Source organism: Saccostrea cucullata, unplaced genomic scaffold, assembly GCF_032062105.1.
Source record: "Saccostrea cucullata isolate Sc308-1 unplaced genomic scaffold, CSIRO_AGI_Scuc_v1 ctg151, whole genome shotgun sequence".
Taxonomy (NCBI): domain Eukaryota; kingdom Metazoa; phylum Mollusca; class Bivalvia; order Ostreida; family Ostreidae; genus Saccostrea; species Saccostrea cuccullata.
In genome coordinates this window covers 153,979-177,775 of record NW_026928016.1, presented here as the reverse complement: position 1 = coordinate 177,775, position 23,797 = coordinate 153,979, and the positions used below count along the sequence as shown (strand labels likewise).

Sequence of the window (23,797 nt, the reverse complement as noted above, 5' to 3'; positions counted from 1 at the left end):
ATTTTCAAAAAAGCCAGGTTAGATATAAATGTCAAATTTCATTGGCTTATTCCTTTAACCATTTAACACAAAAACATAGTCATCTTTTTGATATAAATATCATCAAAATAATTTTTAAAGACCTTAAACTGAAAAACTGTGAATTATCTAAGCCTTGAAAATTGCGTATTTTTCAAATTCAAAATTTTTTTGTGAAAAAACCTGTCCTTTAATTTTGGTAAAAAACTTTCTTTAGGTAGCTGGTGGTAAAAATAATCTTCATAATTTTTTGTATAATTTTTGAACGACCAGTTTTGATTTAATAGCGGAAAATTACCCCTCCCCCTTTCGCAATAAATCACATTCCCGCGCGTCTTTCAGACCGGGGTCGATCACTTTGTTACATGAATCTACAAATACACATTAAAAAAATTAAATTGGAATACTGCTTTTGCTTCAAAAATATATTAACTTACAAATTTAAAAGTTCTCATATGTAAAGCTTATTTAAATGTAGATTTTAGGCAATTTTTGAGTACCCCTATCACCCCCACCCCTTCCTTTTTTGCGTCGCAGACCATTAGCGTTTGACGACACGTCGTTTACAGTGCAAATATACTGGTATTTCGTCATTTGAATCCCGGAGGTATGCATTAGTTTTTAAATTCATGAATGCAGAATAAATAAATACTGACTACTCTTTTCATATGTATCAGGAAAAAATTACTGAAGGATTTTAGTGTTTAGTCCATATATGTATGCGTTATGCATTTCATATCACATGAAACCTGGATACGAATTCAAGTTTTGTTGAACTTGAATATGTCGATTTTTAATTTTATTTCTTTAATTTTATTCATTAAAAAAATGGTGTATAGTCAAATCTCCTGTGATGTAAATGGAATAATTGTAGTTTCTTTCATGTCATTATTTCAAACGAGACAGTATGTGGCCGTGGGGATACATTAGTGATGGAACGATTGTCGCCGACAATCGATTGTCGGTCGTTAGAAGCTCTTCGATGCTACTAATCGATTATGAAATAAATGTCGCCGACATCGCTAACAAAAAATAAAAGTGTCATACTTTAATTTTATTACCAAATCCAAGTGCAAAGAGCATAAAAGTAGTGATGAATGTTGAAAACATGGAAGGATTCCGTGTCTTGTTGATACTTTTACCGCCATGATTAAATATGGGGTCAGACTAAAACCAGGAAACGGTGATATTGCAAGGTTTTACAATACAAAGGAAAATATAATTAGTCTAGTCAATCTTTAAACGTAATTATAATCAGAAATACAAGTCTTACTTCTGGATAACTACTTTTAAAACTTGCAATTTTAACTAATTAAAGCTAATTTTAAGAAATAAATACATGTATTAAGAAAGGCGGGACTAATATCAGTAAAATACCCATTGCATGGACTTTATGAGAAAATTAATTCCCATTCTGTTTTTAATAGTCCTATATTGTTTAAAGTGAACAAAATATTATTTTCCACTTTTTAAAAGAGAAATTTCAATTCATATTTTTGAATATTTTATGTAAATAAAAGATTTTTTTGTAAAAGTCTGACAGAAATCTGAATAAGTTTTAAATTTTCTATATAAATTTCATTAAAGTTCTAAATTTCGGTTATAATCGATTATTAATCGATTATGCCCAGCCGATTATTACCGATAATCGATTCTGATTTTTTTCCGATTCCCCATCACTAGGATACATCGACATTTGCATAGATGTACACCCCTCATGATATCGTACGCATTTCTTTCAATGTCGTCGCTTCTAAAGTTAAAATAAAAATTCCGTATTCGTCCACATTAACTTCAAAATATCAAACATTAATTAAACTCTTCATCTAATTCAATTTATATCAAATCTCACTTTGATATTTTTCAAAATCTTATAGGCTACGTTTTGTTTTGATTCGAGGAAATGCGAACCGACATTGTTGACAGAAAGTCAAACGATTTGCTGCAATAGGATATTCATAAATGCAGATAATTTCAGTACAAATGAACGATTCTTTTCAATTCTATACTTACATTGTGCATATGAGGTCTATAGTATTCAATTCTCGGATTTATCAGGTCTTGCTGTAAATGTATCTGATTCTGTGGAAAACCGTGAATAAAGGGAGGAAAATAAACATCTCCTACATTTTCAGAGTTGTTCCTCTTTGATCAGTAAGGGTCTGAGAACAACATCGATTTTACGTTGTAAAAAGTTTTTTGTTTATTTATTGTTGTCTTATTTAATCAAAGAAGAAAAACAATATTTATATCGTAAATGCACAAATTATAATGAAGACCATTAATCGGAATGTTATATAGCCAATTGTACATAATGAGAATTTCGGCAATGTAAAATAAAATTTTCAGAATAAAAAAAAATGCTGCGCTTTGATCAAAAATACAATTTATTGTATATGAAATGAAATGAAATAAACATTAAGGGATGGTATTTTATTCTTGCTTTTTACGGAGTTTAATCGGGTTAATCAAAAAATACTTATTGATTGAGTATGGTACGCACAATCACAGCCAAGCCCCATATCCCAATTTTCTTTCATGATTGATATACATCGGGATCGTTTTACTCGTCGTTTTGACGCTTTATTTTTGACGTTAAATTTAACGTCACGTCAAACGTTCAATTGAAATCGCAAGAGTTATCTCCCCCAGTGTGTTGTACGTCTTTAAGTATCTTGAGACATCCTCATGACAATTACTTTATTTTATATTCTTATGTCGAAGTGAGTCAAAAGTCATTTCCTATATAAATTCTAATTAAGATTTATTATGAATTCTGAATTGGAGTTTTTTTGACAGCTTTGTTGTATTTGTGAGTCCTTTGTTAATTTTTTATTATCTCTGAAATAATTAGAGACCTAAAGTTAAATAGTATATAGGCCCCTGAATTAATTTAGGAATTGTTTGAAGATGGCTGATTTTTCTTGTATAATGTGTTTATTAATTCATTATAAGTATATTAATATTTTGAAAATTCCTTGGTAGAATGGCATCTTTTTGAGATACATTAATAATTATTTAATACCATTGATGACTGGGCCATCTAAATTTGTATTATAGTAACATTCGTCAGGGACCTAAATACTAAGTGAACTTAGCTAGTGTAAAAGTCCGCAGTCATTATTGAAAAATGCTGTGCACATTTATGCTAGCTAAGTTGATATGTTTAATGTTCATTTGATTTTAAATGGGATTAAATATTCAAACTTGGCATGTAGTATAGATCAATAAAATATTTCTATTGCATCACTTGATACTTTTGTCCCTGTCAGTCCATATGCTTCATTTATAAGCAATTGAGTAATATCGCTACTTCTGCAAATTTTCTTTCAAAAATTAAAAGATTCATGGGAAGGTAGTATCTAGTCCATAATTTACATAATGCATGTACATGTAAAAAAGGAAAAAAAATTCTTCATCATTCCAAGGCTAGGTCAGTCATACTGATCGAGTATCCTCATGGTGTGTGGTAAATATATAGAAAAGTTGATGGCTCATTGTTATACTCCCTCTCAGTTAATGGATCATTTTGTATATATCTATTGAAATTAGACCAAAACCACAGGCACCTGACGGTACTTATTTTTCTTCTAAAAACAAGATGTGTTTGTGAAACATTGATGCCCCCGTATGGCAACATACTGAAGATTAAACTTTTCTTAAATGCAAATTTAATATCTTGGTACCCAAAGTAGGGTCTCCTAACTGGAAATACAATTGTGAGATATGAAAGCTCTATCCTATCACCATCTGTTCCCAAGTTATAACCAGGTTAAAGTTTTTTTCATACGTACAGAACTCTTCAAGATCAAGGTCATTATGGTAGGTCAAGGTTATCGGTATCCAATGAAAGGTCTAGTCACAAAGAATACATTTGTGAAGTATGGAAGCCCTAGCCCTTACCGTTCAAAAGTTAATGTTTTCCATAAGTCTGGAAATCTCTAGGGTCAGGGTCAAAAGGTTAAAGTTATTGGTATCCAATAAAAGGATACATATGTGATGTTTGAAAGCCATAGCCCTTGAAAAGTTATTGCCAAGGTTAATGTTTCTTCATAAATCAGGAAATCGCTAAGGTAAAGTCAAAAGGTCAAGGTTATTGGTATCAAAAATAATAGGTCTTGCCACAATTATTACATATATTAAGTATGGGAACCCTAGCCCTTTTTGTTCAAATGTTATTGCCAAAATTAATGTTTTGCCATAAGTCCGGAAATCTCTAAGGTCAAGGTCAAAAGGTTAAGGTAATTGGTATCCACTATACGGTTTTGCCACAAAGAATGCATACATGTATGTGACGTATAGAAGCCCTAGTCTTAACTTTTCAAAAGTTATGGCCAAGGTTAAAAATTTTTAAAAGTAGGTCAAACTCCAAGGTCAAAAGGTCAAAGGTTTTGATATCAAATGAAAAGTCTTGTCACAAAAATTAAATAAATAAAGTTTGAAAGCACTAGCTCTAACCATATGAAAGATATGGTCAATGTTTGTTTTTTAAAAGTAGGTCAAACTCCAATGAAGGGTCTTCTTACAAGGAATAAATATGTGAAGTATTAAAGCTCTAGTCATTACCGTTCAAAAGGTATTGCCAAGGTTAATGTTTTTTCATAGATACGTAAATCTCCGAGGCCAAGGTCAAAAGGTCAAGGTCGTGGTATACAATGAAAGGACTTACCACAAAGAATGCACATGTGAAGCATAAGTGTCATGGCATCTCATGTTCAAAAGATATGGCCAAAGTAAAAGTTTGGAATTTTTGTGTAAAAGTGGGTCAAACTCCAAAGTCAAGGTCAAAAGGTCAAATTTGGTGGTACTCAAAGAAAGGTCTTGTCACATGGAATACACATATTAAATATAAAAGTCATAGCTCCACTAAATCAAAAGTTATGGGCAAGGTTAAAGTTTTTGCGGACAAACAGAAAGACAGTTAGACAGAGAGACAAACAGACAAACAGACGGACGGACACGACAAAATCTATATACCCCCGGAACGTCGTTTACGGGGGCATAAATATATATGTATACTCCCTACCTAATAATAAACAAGATACACATCGGCGCCATCTTGAATTTTTCTGGGTCGGTGACATCAACTTTTAAATTTCATCTGAAACTCCGTGAAATAATTTCCCTGCAACTATATTCTTTCTGAGGTCAGTTTTTCGAGGTTTAAAGTTACGGACAGTGCAACCGGAAGGCTGCATCACACTTTCAAGTATTAAACATCTCTCGTCAAACTCGATCTACTGCTTCAACAATCCAAGAAATGGTTAAAGGGGGTGGCAACCTTCAGGCATGTTCATGAAGCTTTCTTAGGACTAAGGAGTGTCCTAAGAACGTCTTAGGAAATTCATCCCTTGGTGAAAATGAAAATTCCAAAAGTACATTGTACATTCCAGGACACCACCAATCATTTTCAAAAAAAAAAAAATTAGACTACTATGATTATTACAACGGCTATTTTGGGAACCAGGAGGTGTTTAAAATCATCCATTTGACCCCAATAGTGAAAATAACAAATCCGAATTTCAGGAAACCAGTGTGATTTTGCTACCCCTTTTTGACCCTGGGGTGAAAATGATAATTCCGAAACATGATTGCACATATACGAGACACCACCAATTCTTTCAAAAGCTGATCAATCTATACTGCGTAAAATATAAGAGGAGTTCTGGCAAGAAGGGTATATTTTGTTTAATTATTATTTTTTTACCATTACTAACGGCATTAGACCCTATGGATGAAATTGAGAATTACAGAACGGTTCAACCTTATAGCCTATCTACAAGGCATTATCAATCATCTTTTGAAAGTTGACTAGGGTACTATATAAAATGTAAGAGGAGTTCTGGAAACCAAGGTTTTTTCATAAAAACATGATTTTTCGACCTTAAAGTTAAAAAAAACCCGAAAACTGATGGTTAATGTACAGGAGACCACCCATCATCTTCCTAAAGATGAAAACCGCCGAAACATGGCTAAAATATTGCCGACTTTGCGTTGATCAATTGTAAATTAATCAAACCGAAAGAATGAATTGTGCAAATTATCGATGTACTAGTATTCTGGGAACTAGAGTGTTTTTGTATTTAAAGATATCATTTTTGAACCCCATTAGATCCCCAGGAAGAAACTGAAAAAATTAACATCTTATTGCACATGTGCAGAATGTCAACAAGCCTCTTCCAACTTGATTGTGTAAAGTGCAGAGGAGTTTGGGGAATCAGGGTACTTTTGTATAATTAACACCATGACACTCAGGGTGAAAAAAATTCTGCCTATTGCATATATTCAAGACACTTACAGGGTAACGACAATATACTCGAACTTTGCTCAAAGAGTGAGGGTATAATCATCTCAAATTAAAATGATTCCATTTTGATTTGACAAATATATAATTCTTTTTTTGTAAAGTCCCTTACATATATCAAAGAGAGAGAGGGGTAAGAGAGAGTTGATTATAATGCTATATATACCGCAGATAATCAAGTTGCCTTTGAGTTCATGTGTTCTTTGTTAAGGATTTTAAATACTAGATATATATATATATAGATTTGATCAAAAGTATCTTACAATTTGAATAGGAATAGTGTGATGATACTTTTTGTACATTTTCTTTAAAAGCAAAGGATTAAGAGTTAACTAAACATGCTAAAGGCACAAAAAGTGGAGATGCAAGTTGGCTTTTAATTAAAACTTCCATAAAACCCATTGAAACCCTAAAGTAATGAAGTTGAAAAACAACAACAACAACAAAAACATTCAGTAAAAAAAACAAGAAAAAAATCAAAATCTCATCTTAAAAAACAAGGTGTGCATTATAAAGCATCAAACTTAGCAACAAAAATTAAATTAGGTCTTTTCCCTGTACATGCCAAAATCTACCAGCTTGATTCTAGATATCATTCCAGATCGATTGGAAAAATTAACAAAATCAAATGATAATTGCAATGTTTTACTAGGGTTTGCTAACTAGTGAGATAGTCGCTTGGCGAATTGTATAAAAACAATACAGATATTAAACTTTTACTTTGACACAGATTTTATATAATGTTTAGTCCTAAACCTAAAAATTTCTTTGAAAATATTTATTTTCTGAACTCAAACACATTAACAATGTTCAATATCATTTTTTATTATATGATTGAAAAATTTCCATCTCTCTGATTGGCTGAGATCCAACTATGTTAGAAAAATATTACGTTGTATTGACCTGCATGTGACGTTCCAGGTCAATACAAGGATTTATTTCCTCTACATTGATCTAAGAATAGATTCGGAAATTCCAAATTGATACAAATTGTTTTAAAAAGCTATTTAAACGACTATGATTTTTATTTTCATGTGAACAAAACATAAACGAATATATATTTTAGGGTGAGGGTGGTAAGAGGGGATGCAGGGACCCCCCGCCCCCTCCAACACTTTTACTGAACAACAATTTTTTTTTTTTACTTTTTGGCAGTCAGTTTTCCCTGATAATACCCCTTCCTTTCAAAATCTATCCTATAAAAAAGACTGACATTATATATTTCTTTCATGGCAATTAAAATTAATTTATAAAAACATTTCAAATTGATACGACTGGTAAGGTTTGTTAACATTTTAATTTTGCTACTCTCTTGTATTTGGCTAGGACTTAATAAAATGCAAACAAGTAATGAGCTGTATCATTTTATCAGTGAATCATATAATAAAACAATTATTGCTGTTTTTTCGGTCAATACAATGATTTATCCATCTTCGAAGTACAATATTCACCTCGCCCTTCGGGCTCGGTGAATATTGTACTCCTCAGATGGCTAAATCATTGTATTGACCTCAGAAAACAGCAATAATTGTATATTATTTTATGATTGAATAATTTGAATCTCTCTGATTGGCTGAGATCCAACTATGTTAGAAAAATACTACGTTGTATTGACCTGCACGTGACGTTCCAGGTCAATACAAGGATTTATTTCCTTTACGTTGATCTAAAAATAGATCAGGATATTCCAAATTGATACAAATTGATTTGGAAAGCTATTTAAACTACTATAACTTTTTTTTCATCTGAAGAAAACATAAACGAATATATATTTTCGGGTGAGGTTGGTAAGAGAGGATGCAGGGACACTCCTCCAATACTTTTACTGAACAACAATTTTTAGTTTATGGCAGTCAGTTTTCCCTGATAATGCTCCTTACTTCAAAAATCTATCCTAGAAAAAAGACTGACATAATTTTGTTTTCATGGCAACTAAAATTGATTAAAAAAAAACTTCAAAAAAAAAATAAATAAATAAATATTCCCTGTAAGGTTGATTAACATTTTAATTCTGCTTCTCTCTGGTATTTTGGAAAGGACTTAATTAAATGCAAACAAGTAATGGGTTTTATCATTTTATTAGTGAATCATATAATAAAACATTTATTGCTGTTTTTTTCGGTCAACACAATGATTTAGCCATCTTCGAAGTACAATATTCACCTCGCCCTCCGGGCTCGGTGAATATTGTACTCCTCAGATGGCTAAATCATTGTATTGACCTCAAAACACAGCAATAATTGTATAGTGTATCGAATCATGTTGGAAACAAGTGAATATACATGTAGTATGGCTGCCCCCCTTTCAAAAACGATATTACATCACTTAAACCAACCAAAATTTAGCTAAGATTGTCTAGAAGTCCCTGTGAGTAAAAAGTGAGAGAATTAGTTAACCTTGCCATCAATCACCACTTTTAAACTTTGGATCCCTCTGTTGGAATTAAAAGAGTCGTTTTTCAAAGGGGGTAAATTTCTTAATTATAGATAGATAGATATTCGTAAATATTGAATAGACCTTTTAAAATTAAAATTGTCAATTGTATCTAGAGATAACATCTGAAGACATAACAAAGCCTGACGTATCCATATAATGATAATAATCACATAATATTGTCACGCTAGAGTAGATAACTATGTATGCGCTGAATTGCATATTTAGTTTCGATTTAGATTCGTAGTATTGATTTCAAAGCCAAATACAAGGACACTTTCAGAAAATCACATTGTTCAAAGTACAGAAAGAGAATACAGGTAGCCAGAGAAAGGTAAGGTCATTTTTTCAGTGCAGGCGAAGTCGAAGCATGATTTCAATGAGGGAGGGTGAGATGAACATGATCAAGAGCTTAAAAGAAAGAAGCCTAGACATTCTATTGTGTTTATCATTCTTTGAATTTGTTACAAATATAATGTTTTAAGAAATCAAATATAGCTGTTTTTTTTAAATTGCATCAACGTCCATAGTGAGACCCAGAAGTTTTAAACATCCGGGGACGACCTTGAATCAGAGGTGGGGGTCTAGCTAGCTGGTAGATTTCGGAAATAATCTGTCCTGAAAAAAGTAAAAAATAATCTATCGTTGACCAGCAAGGAAATAAATAATATTTCCTTAATAAAATTAACTATAGCGCTACTAAATCCCAACGAAACAGAATTTGGGCGTTTTTCCTTTTTTGTGGCTTGTCAAACGTCAAATATATTTCAACGAAGAAGAAAATAAATAATAATCATCCTGAAATTCTGTTTTAAGTGTCAGGGGTATGATTTTTATATATATATATATATATATATATATAAAAGGCTAGTTTAGCTTAAATTATGAATTTTTCAGTTGTAATACGTTGTGAATATGTCATTGTCTTAGAATTCTGTTTTTTTTTAAGTCGAGGAACCTTTGGGTTACGGAACGGGGGGGGGGGGGGGGGTCTCGTCTCTGGCAAAGCACTTGTGTCCTTGGCAAGCGTAACAATAACCTTACCCGAAAGGTATTGCCAGGCCCCCAGCTCAGAATCAAATGGTCGTCCCCTAACTGTGTCTGAGGGCTGTCTGAGAATGAGTCTATGACAAACATGTTTTATCTATATCACGTCCTATACCTATACATGCTATATTTGTTATCAAAGTTACTCTTTGTTCGGACTTAATTACTGTTCGTAAAATAAGTTATCTTTAAAACTGGAACTCCCGATTTTAAAAATAGATTTATTTTTTGGAACAGCTATACATGTAATTTCTGAAATGATTTCTTTTCACATTCTAAAATTCTACTTTCATTTTCAGCCTCGTTATAAAAGGCGGTAAAATACTTGATGTGATGACATTGCATGGATGAGATTAGAAGAGAAGGCTTCACTTAGGTTGAAACTATCATTGAGTAAGTAAGTAATGTATTAATGATGATGATATGAATTATATTTACACCTTACACCCAGTGTACACTTTTCCACAATCAAGTGGAAAAGTGTACATTTTAGGTTTTTGAGTTTACTTTCAAGTATTAATTAGTATTTGATAGATTGATTGTGAGAGATGGATTTAATAATTTATTGGATTGTGTTTTGTGATTTTTATGGAAAAGGAAAACTTAAATATTTTGTTAAGCCGCAATTAAGTTTGGGGGATGATATCACCCAGGTAGCATCGTTTTTGAAAGGGGGGGGGCAGCCAGAGAATTTTTTTTACTTACCTTAAAAAGTTGACAAGCAACCAAAAAACAGGGAGAAAAGAAAAGTTGCCCAAAGTCGGTGTTGGGGGGGGGGGGGGGAGGTAAACTTTTTTCAATGCCGACTTCTTTTAGTTCAAATTTTTTATACTACATTTTTCTTTCATCACAAAAAGTTGGAAGGGGGGCAACCAGCCTTTCAATAAACATTTCCTATAGTATAAGTAATGTTGGGAAAAAATTAAAGGTGGGGGACAGCCCCCCAACCCCCACCCCCCTGTTGCTACATGCCTGGATAAAGTTACTAAATATTTTAGACTACCCTGGTATATTAAAATGGATAGGATATTTAGTTATAGGGGTGTGCCTGGGTAGCTACGATTATGTTTTATAAAAAATTGCTTTCAATAAAAATGGTTTGTTTTTAAATGGTTTCAAAAAAATTGTTCACATTTTTTTTTAATCTGCATATATAGGCGTTACAAGAGTATGATAAGAATAAAACGTGTTAGTGTGTAGCATTAATTCATGACTAAGCCAATATTTTAATGCCCAGTGATTCTGCTTAAATTTAAATACACGTACCAATTTATGTACACATAGAGTATCTCAAATCTGTCTTTAAAACTATAATAAATACAGGAAAAAATTTCTGGGCTCCTACAAATATTTTTAGCTCACCTGTTATCTGACTTCAGTCTCTCTGTAAACTTTTCACTTTTTTTAGCTGAAAAGTGAGTTTTTCTGCTAAAAAAAAATGCCCATTGCCTATCGTTGTTGTCATCACTATAAACTTTTCTCCATATCCATATAAGTACAAAACATTAAATATATCCAAATGAGAGTACTGTAGATTCCTTATTTTTCGTGAGTACTTGTTATCACGACTTGGCTCTTCAACGTCAAATTGCGAGAATAATATGTATAATACGCGCATGGACAGCTAGTCTTGAGATTTTACATAAATTTCAGCACCATAAAAAATAAATCCGAGTAATTTTATTTCGCCTGTGATGCCTCTTGAGAAATTAAGCGATAATTAATTCCATGCTTATATTATATATATTACACACGTATAGGAATCTACAGTAATTAAGTGTATAAAATTTGTTATGGAATCGTGCTTCGATAAAATTAATGTTTGAAGTATAAATTTGATGCAATAATAATTTAATTATCTTTTAGTTTATACACTTGTACCTACTCAGTGTTTTCCCTTTATTTCAAAGTAAAGGGTTAGAGATCAGTTGTAACAGGCTAGGGGCTGAGGTTTATGAACAGAATCTCTGTGGACCTTGAAACAAATTTTTATTTCAAAGTGGCATTTTTGTCAATTGAAGCAGTCAATTTTGCCGGTAGTCGGTTCTTAGGGAAACACTGCAACTTATTGAAATGTGTTTTCTCATCCCCTGTAAATATGATCAAAGTCTGTATGAAATTTTTTCTATTTTTACTTTACATGTAGTTGTTCAGCTATTTTTATTGTAACAGAATCACTGATCTAAGATGGCTGACGACGTGGACTCGGATTCTGATGATGAAATTGAGTACTCGGGGATGATACAGCCCCCGCTCATTAAGCAGCTGAAGACCATTCTCAGTGAATACCCAGACGATGGACAAATACTTAAGGTATTCTTATAAGCATCGATACAGTTCAAGAATTCCTATAATGTCAAGCTCATGACTGTTCTAATTAGATTAATACCCCTTATGCCTTTGTCACATTTCCCATCCGGTGGCCATTGACTGGTGGTAATCGGTGGTAAATAATCTGTGGTGTGAGCAATGCCCCAACATCGGTCCACATTGGCCTAGTAGTCCTTAAAGTATCAGTCAAATTATCCAGCGATGAGGTATATGATGAGAAACTGATGCGTTTTTTGATAAAAATGGTGTGGTTGATGGCCGGACTTACAAAAGCCCAGCGATGGATTGTTAATCATAAAATGATGTTCCAGGGTAATCGGCTGATATTTATTACATCGCTCATACATTGGGAACATCGTTCGTACGTCGGTCGACTATGGGCCATATTCCATATATGACTATAAAGCACCTGACACATGGTTCGTTATTATCAGGTATTTGTTGTGATATTTTAGGAATCACTGTCTAGTTAGTATTGTATGCCAGGGCATCAACAATAGTGGGAAACATGGGATAATTTGCATAATAGGCAAAATGCATAAATTATCCCATGTTTCCCACTTTTATTGATGTCCCTGGCATAGTCTATACAAACTAGACAGTGATTCCTTATATTTCCATTTCATAGTGAAATAAAATTGTAGATTTAGACTTTAAAAATGTAGACAAAGATTTAAATTACATGAGGACCCTCATACCAATTTCAATAGTCCTCGCCCACTGACATCAAACACAGAGGCAGCCACACGAGATTTACATGCATATTTGGCCTCCTTAGCATCAGACACAGAGACAGATGCGCTCGAGATTTACATGCACATTAGGCCTCCTTAGCTCCTGACATATAAACCTGCCTAATTTACATACCAGTAGAATTATCAAGAAATCAACTTTGCTAACTTTCAAAAAGTTAAAAAGAGAAAAAAATTAGAAATGGAAATACATGTATTCTTATATATATTTTCTATCATACATGTAATGATTAAATAAAGAAATTAGGTTATCATCTACTTTCAATATATTTTCATTTCTGCTTGTTTTTATATGTGATAATTCTTTGAGAGTTAGTGGAGTTGATTTTTTTATTATTCTGCTGGAATGTAAATTAGGCAGATTGATAGGTCAGGAGCTAAAGAGGCCTAATATGCATGTAAATCTTGTGCGACTGTCTTTGTGTTTGATATCAATTGATGAGGACTATTGAAATTGCATGGAAATTGACATGGGAGGCCTACATTTTTAATATCTAATTTTACAATTTTATTTCACATTATGGAATGGAAATATAAGGAATCATTTTTTAGCTAGTAGAATATGCCAGGGACATCAAGAATAATTATTGAAAACATGGGAAATTTATGCATAACTGGCTTTGCTCATTATGCAAATTATCTACCTATTGTTGATACCCTGGCATACTCTACAAAATAGACAGTGATTCCTTAAATAGACATGATAGATAAGCATAATAGAGGCAGCTTTTTGGCAATGCATGATTATCATGCTAATGAGCAGCTTAAGCCTTCAAGAAAAAATGTCAGATTTATGTCCCCTAGAACCAGGGATCAGGCCCCAGGCTGGGTTTAGTTTGCCAAATATTAAACACATTGTTACCTGCATAGTTATTATAAATTTCTCTTAGCCTTAAGAGATCTTGCATGGACCAGTCCAAACTTATGTTATCAATTGTACAATGCATTGTTGTTTATAACTTTATATTTTAGAAAACACATATTAAAGATTTTTAACAGTTTATAAATTTTTGTTACCTGTTGTTTCAAGTCCATACAGGTTTTAGGTAAGGTGACTATGTGGTCATAGCCTGAGAAACAGGTGACTTTAGTTAAAAGCCCAAAAACATTTAAATATATAAATGCCATGTACACAAGTACAAAAGGAATATACAATGTGTTAGTTTATACTTAGAAATTTCTTAAATGGATTTCATAAATTCTACATATATGGTTGTTATTTATTATCAAATATATCATATCATTAGGTCATATTATCTCTGACTTGCATCAATTTGTATGAAAGTTGAATTTCTGCTATTCAAATATGACTTTTAAAATAATTATATTAAACCACCAGGAAATCAATGTTCAATTATCAAATACATATAATGGCATAAGCATTTGTGGCGGTCAGCCGGGTTCGATTCCCAGTGGCCAGATAGCTCAGTTTGTAGAGCACTTGACCTGACCAGAGTTTCAGGGGGCCCGGGTTTGAATCCCGGCAGGTCGATTACATTTGGTGACATGCCATGCCCTCAACAAAGAGGCCTGCCAATGAGCCATTCCAAAAAATACTTCAAATTTGTATATCAATTTTTATATTTTGGATAAGTACATGCTATGAAAAATCGAAGGAAATTGGGCAATTTAATACAATTAAACCACATACAGAGCAAAGAAAATTACACATCATGATCTAATGTTCAATTATCAAATACATGTAATGACATAAGCATTTGTGGTGGTCGGCTGGGTTCGATCCCCAGTGGCCAGATAGCTCAGTTTGTAGAGCACTTGACCTGACCAGAGTTTAAAATAATGAGGAAAAAGTTGGGTTGATGTTAATTTGGAAATGTTGTCAAAATGGTTTTCCTGGTGTAAATTTTATCCTTCTTTAATATATCTTCATTACATTTGGTGCTGTGCCATGCCCTCGAACTGACAGATTTTGTGAGGCTAAAGTTTCAAGATTAATAAAGAGGCCTGCCAGGGATTTTTAAGCAGTTTTTTCGAGGTTAAAAAATATACTGGAGGGCCAAAGGCCTTTAAGGAGGAAGGAATGTGGCGATCAATTGGGTTTGATTGCCATTTCAGGGAGTGAGGGTTCGAATCCCGATCTGGTCTGCTGCATTTTCTCCTCTCCCATTTCTCATTATACCTGAGATACTGAAACTTAAGTGTAAGCTAATTTTTAACAGTAATTATATACATGCAGGTACTTGGTATATTATATCTAAAATTTCTGTTTGATTCAGGGTCCAGCACTGCTAGTGTACAACAATGCTGTGTTTTCAGATGAGGACTGGACTGGAATAAAAATGTTGTATAGCAGCATCAAGGAATTTGACAGGACCAAAGTAGGAAGATTTGGTCTTGGATTCAAATCAGTTTTTCATATAACAGGTAATCTCATTTCAAGAAATCCATGGGACCAACACTTAAGTTATTTTCCTGGGTAATTAAGAAGTTCAAAATAAGTAAATTGGCTTAAATGAAGATTAATCTTAAACAAACTCGAACCAGTCAATGTGTATTCCAACCAGACACAAATTTTCTGAATTAGTTTGTTTATTAATGGTATTTAATCAAAATAATGAATATGCTTCAAGCAAAGAACATATGAGCTTCGAAATATAGTACACTTTTATTCTACAGTACAATGTGATTTCAAAATAATGCATTATTTAATTGCAGATTTCTTTGTTAATTTATAAATACTGTTAGCCAACAATTATACTCGTCATCTTTTATTCGCGATTTGTTTTTACAAAAATTTGAAATCAGTGCAGAATCTTGTTATGTAGTTTTGACAAAAACCAGCATTTTGGTTTCAAAAATAGACATTTCATTTAAACATTAGTAAGCTGCACCTAGAAACATACCCGCGCTTTAATTCAATATTGATGACAATTTGGCCATAAAATCTTTTTTGAATGAAAAGATCTGTTCAATTATAATTGATAAATAATTTTAATAACAGTGTAAAATAGTTAAATTATCCCAAAATTCTAGCTCTTTTTTTTAAGAAATTTGTGTTATCCAACTTTTCCCAAAATGACAATATTTTCCGTTGAAACCAGGCTTTACACCATCACAGTATTTAAAAATATTTTTGAATGTGATTATGTTTTAAGCATATGAAATTAAACATAATTCATTAATAAAATACTATGTTTTAGTTGTAAACCCCTTTGAAATTGGTGAAAAATCAAAACTTTTGTCATTTTTTGGTCAGTAAACATATGTTTTTACATAGGAATACATGGGGAATATTAATGACAATCTCCACAAAATCTTTTTTGAATGATCATTAATTGATAAATAATTTTAATAACATTAAAGTGAATCATAGCAATAAACAACAAAGCCATTAAGTGTCATATTAATTTAAAAGCATTTTTAGGGAGTGTATAGATTTAAGTTTGTTCAAATCCCCCCCCCCCCCTTGAAATCCATATTTTATAAAATACAGTTTTAGGAAACCCCTTTGAAATTGGTGAAAAATCAAAACTTTTGTCTTTTTTGGTTCCTAGTCAATTTTTTTCATAGAATATTTGAAGCGTCTCCACAAAGCCATGATTGATCACCAGTTAAAAAACACAATATAACATTTAAAACAAAGCCATTATGTGTCATATGTTGAAAAGCATTTTTAGGGAGTGTAGATTTAAGTTTGTTCAAATCCCTGGGGTCCTCCCTTGAACCCAGTGTAATATATTTAAACTTTTCAATATTGAACTGATTTTTGCTTTACCTAGCTAGTTGCTCAGATGAGCGATATGGCCCCTGTGCCTCTTTTTTATTATGCAGTTATAAAATTGAAAAATAATGCACTTTTAATGGATAATTTTTTTTCTTTAATATGTATGCAAAAAGTTTTTTAATGACTTAGATGCATTTTTAGTGTAAATTAACCATTGTCATGAATATGGTACATTTATCAGATCATCCATTGATCATCAGCGGGAAGCAGCTTCTGGTGATAGATCCTCATCAAGATTCAGCAAAGGTGTGCCAGACAATGCAGCTCCGCAAACTTCACAAGTACAAGAAAATGAAAGTAGAGGACTGCTTAGAGGCATTCAAAGGGGTTTTTGGATTTGGGGAAACAACACTTGACAGTGGTCATTTTGAGGGAACAATATTCAGGTTTCCTTTGCGACAAATTAAAACAAATCTTTCTGACAACCTCTATGACAAATTAAAGGTTAATGATTTATTCAGGTCTTTTGAAGATGAAGCTCCAGTTTCCTTACTTTTCCTCAAAAGCTTAGAAAGTATCACTTTACTTCAGGAAGAAGAATTGACTTTGAATAGTACAGCAAATATAGGGAAATTCAAATTTTCTGTGAAGATTCATGATTCCACTGTAGAAAATGTTCGGTCCAAAAGAGCTGAAATGAGAGAGAAGGTTCAAAACTTGGAGAAAAGCCTACCATCTGACTCCATTTTAAACACTTTAGACATAACAATTTGTGTAACAGGAGATGAACTTGATACAACGAAGAGATGGAAAGTAATGAATTTGTTTGAAGGAGAAGAAAACATGTCACCTGCCTTGAAATCTCTTTCCCGTGATGAGTCACTTTCCTATAGTCCACATGTTGGGGTTGCTATGGACATGGATCATCCTTTAGGTTTGAAGGGTCATGTCTTTTGCTTCTTGCCACTTCCACTGTCTGAAAAAAGCTTAAGTGGGCTTCCAGTTCATGTGAATGGTTTTTTTGCACTTAGTCAAAATAGAAGAGTGGTGAAATGGCCAACAGCTGATCAAATTCATCACAAAGCACACACAGATAAAGCAATCCAGTGGAATCAAGCACTTGTGTCTGAAGTTCTCTCAGATCTCTATTGCAAATTTATAAAAGAGTTGATAGAAGAGAGTAAGAAGCAAGATAATGAGGAAAAGTATGTCACACTTGTGTCCCACTGCATTCCAGACATAAGCCGTGTCGAAGAACATTGGAATGTTTTGATTTCTCCTCTAGTATCAAAGTTGAAAGATGTTCCTATATATTTTACCCCCAATGCAGGAGGAAAATGGATTGAACAGAAAGAAGCAGTATTTTTTAGGCCAGGCATGGGTATGGCATGTTATTCTCAGATATTTATGAATAATTTAATTTCAGTTGTAACACGTCATTTGATTGGTTAAACGGTTATATCCATTTTGTATAACTTAACTTGCCTACGTCACAATGAGTTACATCAAAAATATATTACTCCGCTTGACGTAAACTTTTGAAATATGCTATATTTGAAGCCTTTTTCCGAAGGAAAAAATGGATAAATTGTCTCATTGTCTACATTGAAATTAAATTATAAGGAATGAAGCTTATTTCAACTTATGTTATACGATATAACATAACTTGGGGCAGTTTACGCTTTTTTATTAACAGCTTCACGGTTTATAAATCATAAACTGCCCCAAGTTATGTTATATCGTATAACATAAATTGAAATAAGCTTCATGCCTTAATTAAATATTTTTTTGGTAAAACAGCTGTCACTCATGTGACCTGTTGCTATCTGTTCTTATTCTTTGTGCAGTTGTACATTGTACGTAATTCATAAACTTTAAACATTTTCTCTGAAATATCTTGACCAATTTCACTAAATGTTACACATACCTGTAGCTTCTGTGGACAAAAATAAGGATAAATTATTGTTCTGACCATAAAATATAAACTTTTCAGTTTTGAACTGTTTTTTTTTTTTTTTACTTTTCTCTAACATAAGTAGCCAATGTGTCCACTGGCAGGTGATTTATATGGCCAGTAAACCTCTTGTTATTTTATTCATAAGGTATACTCTGCCAGCATTTAAAAAGAAATGTTGGTCAGAAATAATGTTAATTTATTAATTTTTACTCAGATGAGGATGTAGCATTCACTGTTCGGAGAGTCCTTGCCATGTACAAACAAAATACAGTGGAGGTGGAAGAGCATGTGTGGAGGACAATGCAGCTGGAAAAGAACTGTGAAGTTGTCACTACTGAGTTTTTATACAAGTAAGACTGCATTGGCTTAAAAACTTGATTTAATGCTCAAAGGAGTCACTTGTTTACCCACAGCTATCTCTTTTCATATCCCCATCAAGCATCATCTACCATTCGTACACTTTTGAACATAATATTTAGCTTCGTCTTTGGAATTGCTATGTAAGTTTGGTTTTTTTGACAATTTTAGGTAACTGGGTTTCAAAAGAACAAATATTGGACATTTTGGGGTATCTGTATCAGTGGGGTTAGAGCAGTTTAAAAATCATCTTACTTTTGTTAATCCTTAACATTAATCAGTCAAACTTTTGGCACTTGCACTATATAGCCCTGTACAATGTATTGTACATTTAAAGTGGTGCAGTCTCCATGATGGTGCTTATATTGGTGTTTATTTAAAATACATCTTTGAAAAAAACAATTTCCTCAATGATACTAGCTGGCAATGTGTTTACATGATTTAAAAGGGCTTGGACACAGTTTCAACTGATTTTTTAATACCAATTTTAATGTTTACAATTCCTACCTAAGGCGTATCATCTATTGATTAGCAAAAATTTGAACATCATTTGTTGATTAACAAACAAGATACAGAACTTTAAGTTCTTCATAATGTATACAAGGCTCATGCCTTGTTTTCGTTTACATATAGAAAATATCGTATTTATAACATAATGAAGTTCAGCAAATCAATAGTAACTGTTGAATCATATTTAAAATAACTTATTTGAAATTATCTAGCTACTTTTAACGAACATATATTAACCTCTGTAAACAAAAGCATGACACAAGCCTTGTTAACATAACAATGGTTTGGAGCTCGAAATCTGTCTTGTATCATAGACAACTGGCATTCAAATTATTGATGATTATTAGAAAGACTTTCGTTAAATATTTGAGAGAATGGAAAAATAAATTTAGAAATTTATATATCGGAAACTCATGCCCCTCTAAGAACACTTTACTATTTACTTTATAATACTTTCTGTAATTTTGTTTTCTATATCCAAACTGTTTCATGGTAAATGTACATATTAAGTGGATTATTTATAGCATAAGAATATTGATCGTATGCAAAATAGTGCAAAAGTTTTGGTGTGCATGTAAATGGTAGCCAGGGTTTGATGCATATCTGACAAATTCTCATCTTATTACTTAAATCAGTTATTATTTGCATCATCTTTTATGAGACTTACAATTTGTCAGTTTGAAATCAATCCACGATAATTAATTTACACGACAGGAAAAAATAAAATGTTAATGGTTTACAGAATATGATTGGCTAGATATGAGAATCAAGGACAACGAAAAGAAACTTGGTTTTTCACTTATTCTTTGTTAGACAATCTAGCAATTTGTCCCTGGAACCAAGACCCTTGGATGAGGATTAATTGATTCCCAAACCTCTTCAAATCCATAATTTAACAAATGTAAGAGGGTTGTCCGGTAAAGTCGTGGACAAGTTGTCTAGTTCGAAAAATAATCATCACTGCGTTCTGAAATTTTCACTGCTCATTAGTAGACATATTATGAATATCATAACATAGCAAATTCCAAATAGATATGATTATACATAACAAAAATAATAATGAAATTTTATGTTATGTATTGTATTGCCTTACTATGCACGGATGATAACGTCAAAGTGTCTAAAACAGCGTCACGTTTCATCTGTGCTAAAAATATAGTTGGACAAGTCTCACTTAACTTTAGGAATTTAATTGATGCACATACTCACACTGCTCAACGCGTTATCGGCTACTCGGTTGTTATCGGATACTCGGTTGATAACAATTTTTGACATGTAAGTAAATTATTTTAAATAAACTCTGTTAAAAAAGAAACAGACAATGTTCCTTGTGCTTCTTGTAAACTAAAATGAATACGGATACAAAATAAAGCCTTGGTACGTATTAGTATAGCATTTGTTAGCCTTTAGAAGGCTTTTAAATCAAATTTGTTATATTTTGCAAGTTTTTCTCCGATTGGAATTGCTGTAAATAGCTTTTTTCTTCAAAATCCTTATTTTTACCTAGCGTTAATGATTGTCCACAAGATGACTTCATCAAAATCTTGAGAATTTGTAATTAAAGGGCAAAAATTGCCCAATTCTAACTTTCCAGGTGTTATCGGAAATACGGTTGAATAATGCACTTTGTTATCGGATAACACGGTTTTGGTTATCGGAAACAACGGTTGTCATAGATTAGAGAAAAACGCAGAGAAACAACAGAAATCCGTATGAAATCTAAATATTTAAAATGGCTGGCACGCAATTTTAATTTTTGGCTATAATTTGCCTCTTTTAAGAATATTTCTCTTTTAAAAATTAGTGTTTTTGGCATTTTCACTGAAATCTGCATGATGTTGACCTGTTCGAAAATATGGTATGTTTTAAATTTCATTTCAAGGTACCGAGGTCGCCCGCGTGACGCAGTGGTTCGTCGATCCTTATGTCGCGTGTTCGTATCCCACAGTGGGACGTCGCAGTAGGTGCTAGCACAAAAAAGATCCCTCACTGCTCAATGGCCCTGAGTGCCGAGTAAATAACAAATTTTGTAGCTCTCCGCTGGCAAGTGATGGTGTCTCCATATGACTGGAAAATTCTCAAGAGGGCGTTAAACAGCATACAGTTAATCAAGGTGCTGAACTAATGGCGAAGGAACAGTTGCTACCCATTTTTTATCGACTTAGACCAGTCGTCGCCGAGATTCAAACTCGCAACCTTTCGATCACGAATGCATTTTTAAGTTTCGTATACTCAGTATACATGTCAAGCAATTAAATAGTGTAAATTAAATCCCCTGCAATATTTAAAAGAAGTGTTGAAAATTTTCTACTTATAAAACGCAATGATTCTGTGTGATTTTTTTTTTTTCTTTCTCTCTATACTGAAATGCTGGTGTTTTTATTTGTTTGTAACATACTGATTGATTTTTTATTGTCTCATAATTGTAATTTTATTTATTGTATATATGCATTGTATATGTGTTTTTAAAGAAGGCCCCGAGGAAGACTAGTGTTTGCACTAATCGGGTTACCTTCTCTAAATAAAGTATTATTATTATTATTATTATTAAAGAATTTAAACTCAATGGTGGTTAAATGAATTTCTAAATAGGTAGTTAGACCAAAATATATGACTTAGAATTCTAAATTTTGAGGAGAAAAGAGGTTGACTTTAAAAAATTACAACACGGATCTCTCAAACATCGGAGGTTGTTTAACGTACCAAAAAGGAATAAGAACCCCCTGATGACCGGTCATCACATCCCGCAGTGTGCTATTTGTTATTATTGACCAAATGCGATGTGTAGATAGAGCTAATGCTCGGATAGGAGGGGAGGGGGGGGGCTGACATGGATTTTGCATTGCTATGGATGTTTATACTGAAGCAAAAAATCTCTGGTACCCCCCCCCCCCCATTGTAATTGAAAACGCAAATAAATATTTATTGAAAAAGTTAAACATACCAGGAACTGATCAGAAGTGAATCAACCAGCACCCCTTCCACCTAAATACTAGTAGGTATTTTAACGGTTGGAAAGTGAGTTATATATATATTTTTTAAAATTAAAGTGTTTCTAACACAATAAAATTCCAGTCAGCTCCCTTAATTATATTATTTTTTAAATATTTTTTCTGGACCATGCTTTTTGTTAAAGAATATTAGTCTCTTTAATCTATACAGATCCAAATTACATTGTATTAAAAAAGAATTAAGAATTATCATTTTTCTTTAATGTTGACAGCTGTCTAATTGACACAAGATCACATGATCAAGTATTTAAAAAAGTCATATAAACTGGATGATTCTATTTTAAGCTTCTAAAAAATATGTTAACATTCTTCTGTGGAGCAAGTCCTGAAGTTTCAATCACAGGCACGTGTTTCATATGCAGGGCACCCCTACTTAAAGGTATCACACCGGTAATTGACCAATCAAAATGAACTTAGTCAAATGTAGGTCCATATATATAAAATTGATTTTCTTTTCTTTTGAGACGTTTTTCTATTTTCTTTCATGCCATTTTTACAACTTTGGTACCTGTGCCTTAAGTAAAATTTATGTACTTTGTGAATAAATAAAGGTTTTTGACAGGAACTATTTTTTTCATGGCATAGGAGGCTACTTCCTGTAGTGCACTCTAGGTGTTTATAAACACAGTGAAAACACGTGGATTTGAGGGTAGCCCTGTTTGCAGATGGAAAAAGTCCGAAAATGCCGTGTGGGTACCCTGTTTTTTGGTGTCAGCTAATGTGACAGATAATGTTTAACACCTCCTGCTAAATATTTTTTCATGTAAACAAATTCCTGATTTTTAACGATTTTTTATTCAATATAGAATTATATATTGAAAACAATTACCGGTGTGATACCTTGAAGCCACACCTGCTATATGTGTAACTGTGACGTGATAATAAATTGACATTACTGGACAAAAAATTAGTTCCCCGGGAATCATGGGAGAAATTGAACTTGTTTTTTTTTGTTTTGTTTTGTTTTTTGAAAAAAAAAGATAACGTAATACAGTATATCGGAAGTCTAAAGCAAAATTGTTATGATTATAATTAAATATAATATATTTACATCTGAAACCGCCTGAAGCTGTTTCCAAGAGGTTATCTTGAATGGAAAACAAGAAAAATGATTGAACAGATGAGTATAGGTCTATTATAATTTATAATTATTAGTCTTATTTATATACATTTACATCAATACAAACTTTTACGTTTGCTATTTTCAAGGATTCGCAGATTATAATGGACTTTTTCCAATCTATTTATGACGATAAGGGAAACTTTTTAACCTGAGTTTCCGATAACATACACCCGTCTAAAACCGAAGTATCTGACAACATCAACCGAGTTGACGATAACATGTTTTCAACTGACGAGACATTTTAAAAGACTGATTACTAACCCTTAATT

General features: G+C 32.7%; 1 protein-coding gene and 1 long non-coding RNA gene across 2 annotated transcripts in view; both read left to right on the top strand.

Annotated features, from left to right (window-relative positions):
* The window catches only part of LOC134276194 (sacsin-like), a 56,710-nt gene that overhangs the window by 16,584 nt on the left and 16,329 nt on the right, over positions 1-23,797 (top strand). The window contains exons 3-5 of the mRNA XM_062758474.1: positions 15,123-15,270; positions 16,812-17,951; positions 18,742-18,877. Of these exons, the coding sequence (XP_062614458.1) occupies positions 15,123-15,270; positions 16,812-17,951; positions 18,742-18,877 (1,424 nt within the window). The remainder of the gene's footprint in view (positions 1-15,122; positions 15,271-16,811; positions 17,952-18,741; positions 18,878-23,797) is intronic.
* Positions 8,984-12,444, top strand: LOC134276196 (uncharacterized). The gene is made up of 3 exons (XR_009993991.1): positions 8,984-9,089; positions 10,102-10,195; positions 11,975-12,444. It is a non-coding gene; the product is annotated as an uncharacterized LOC134276196 (long non-coding RNA).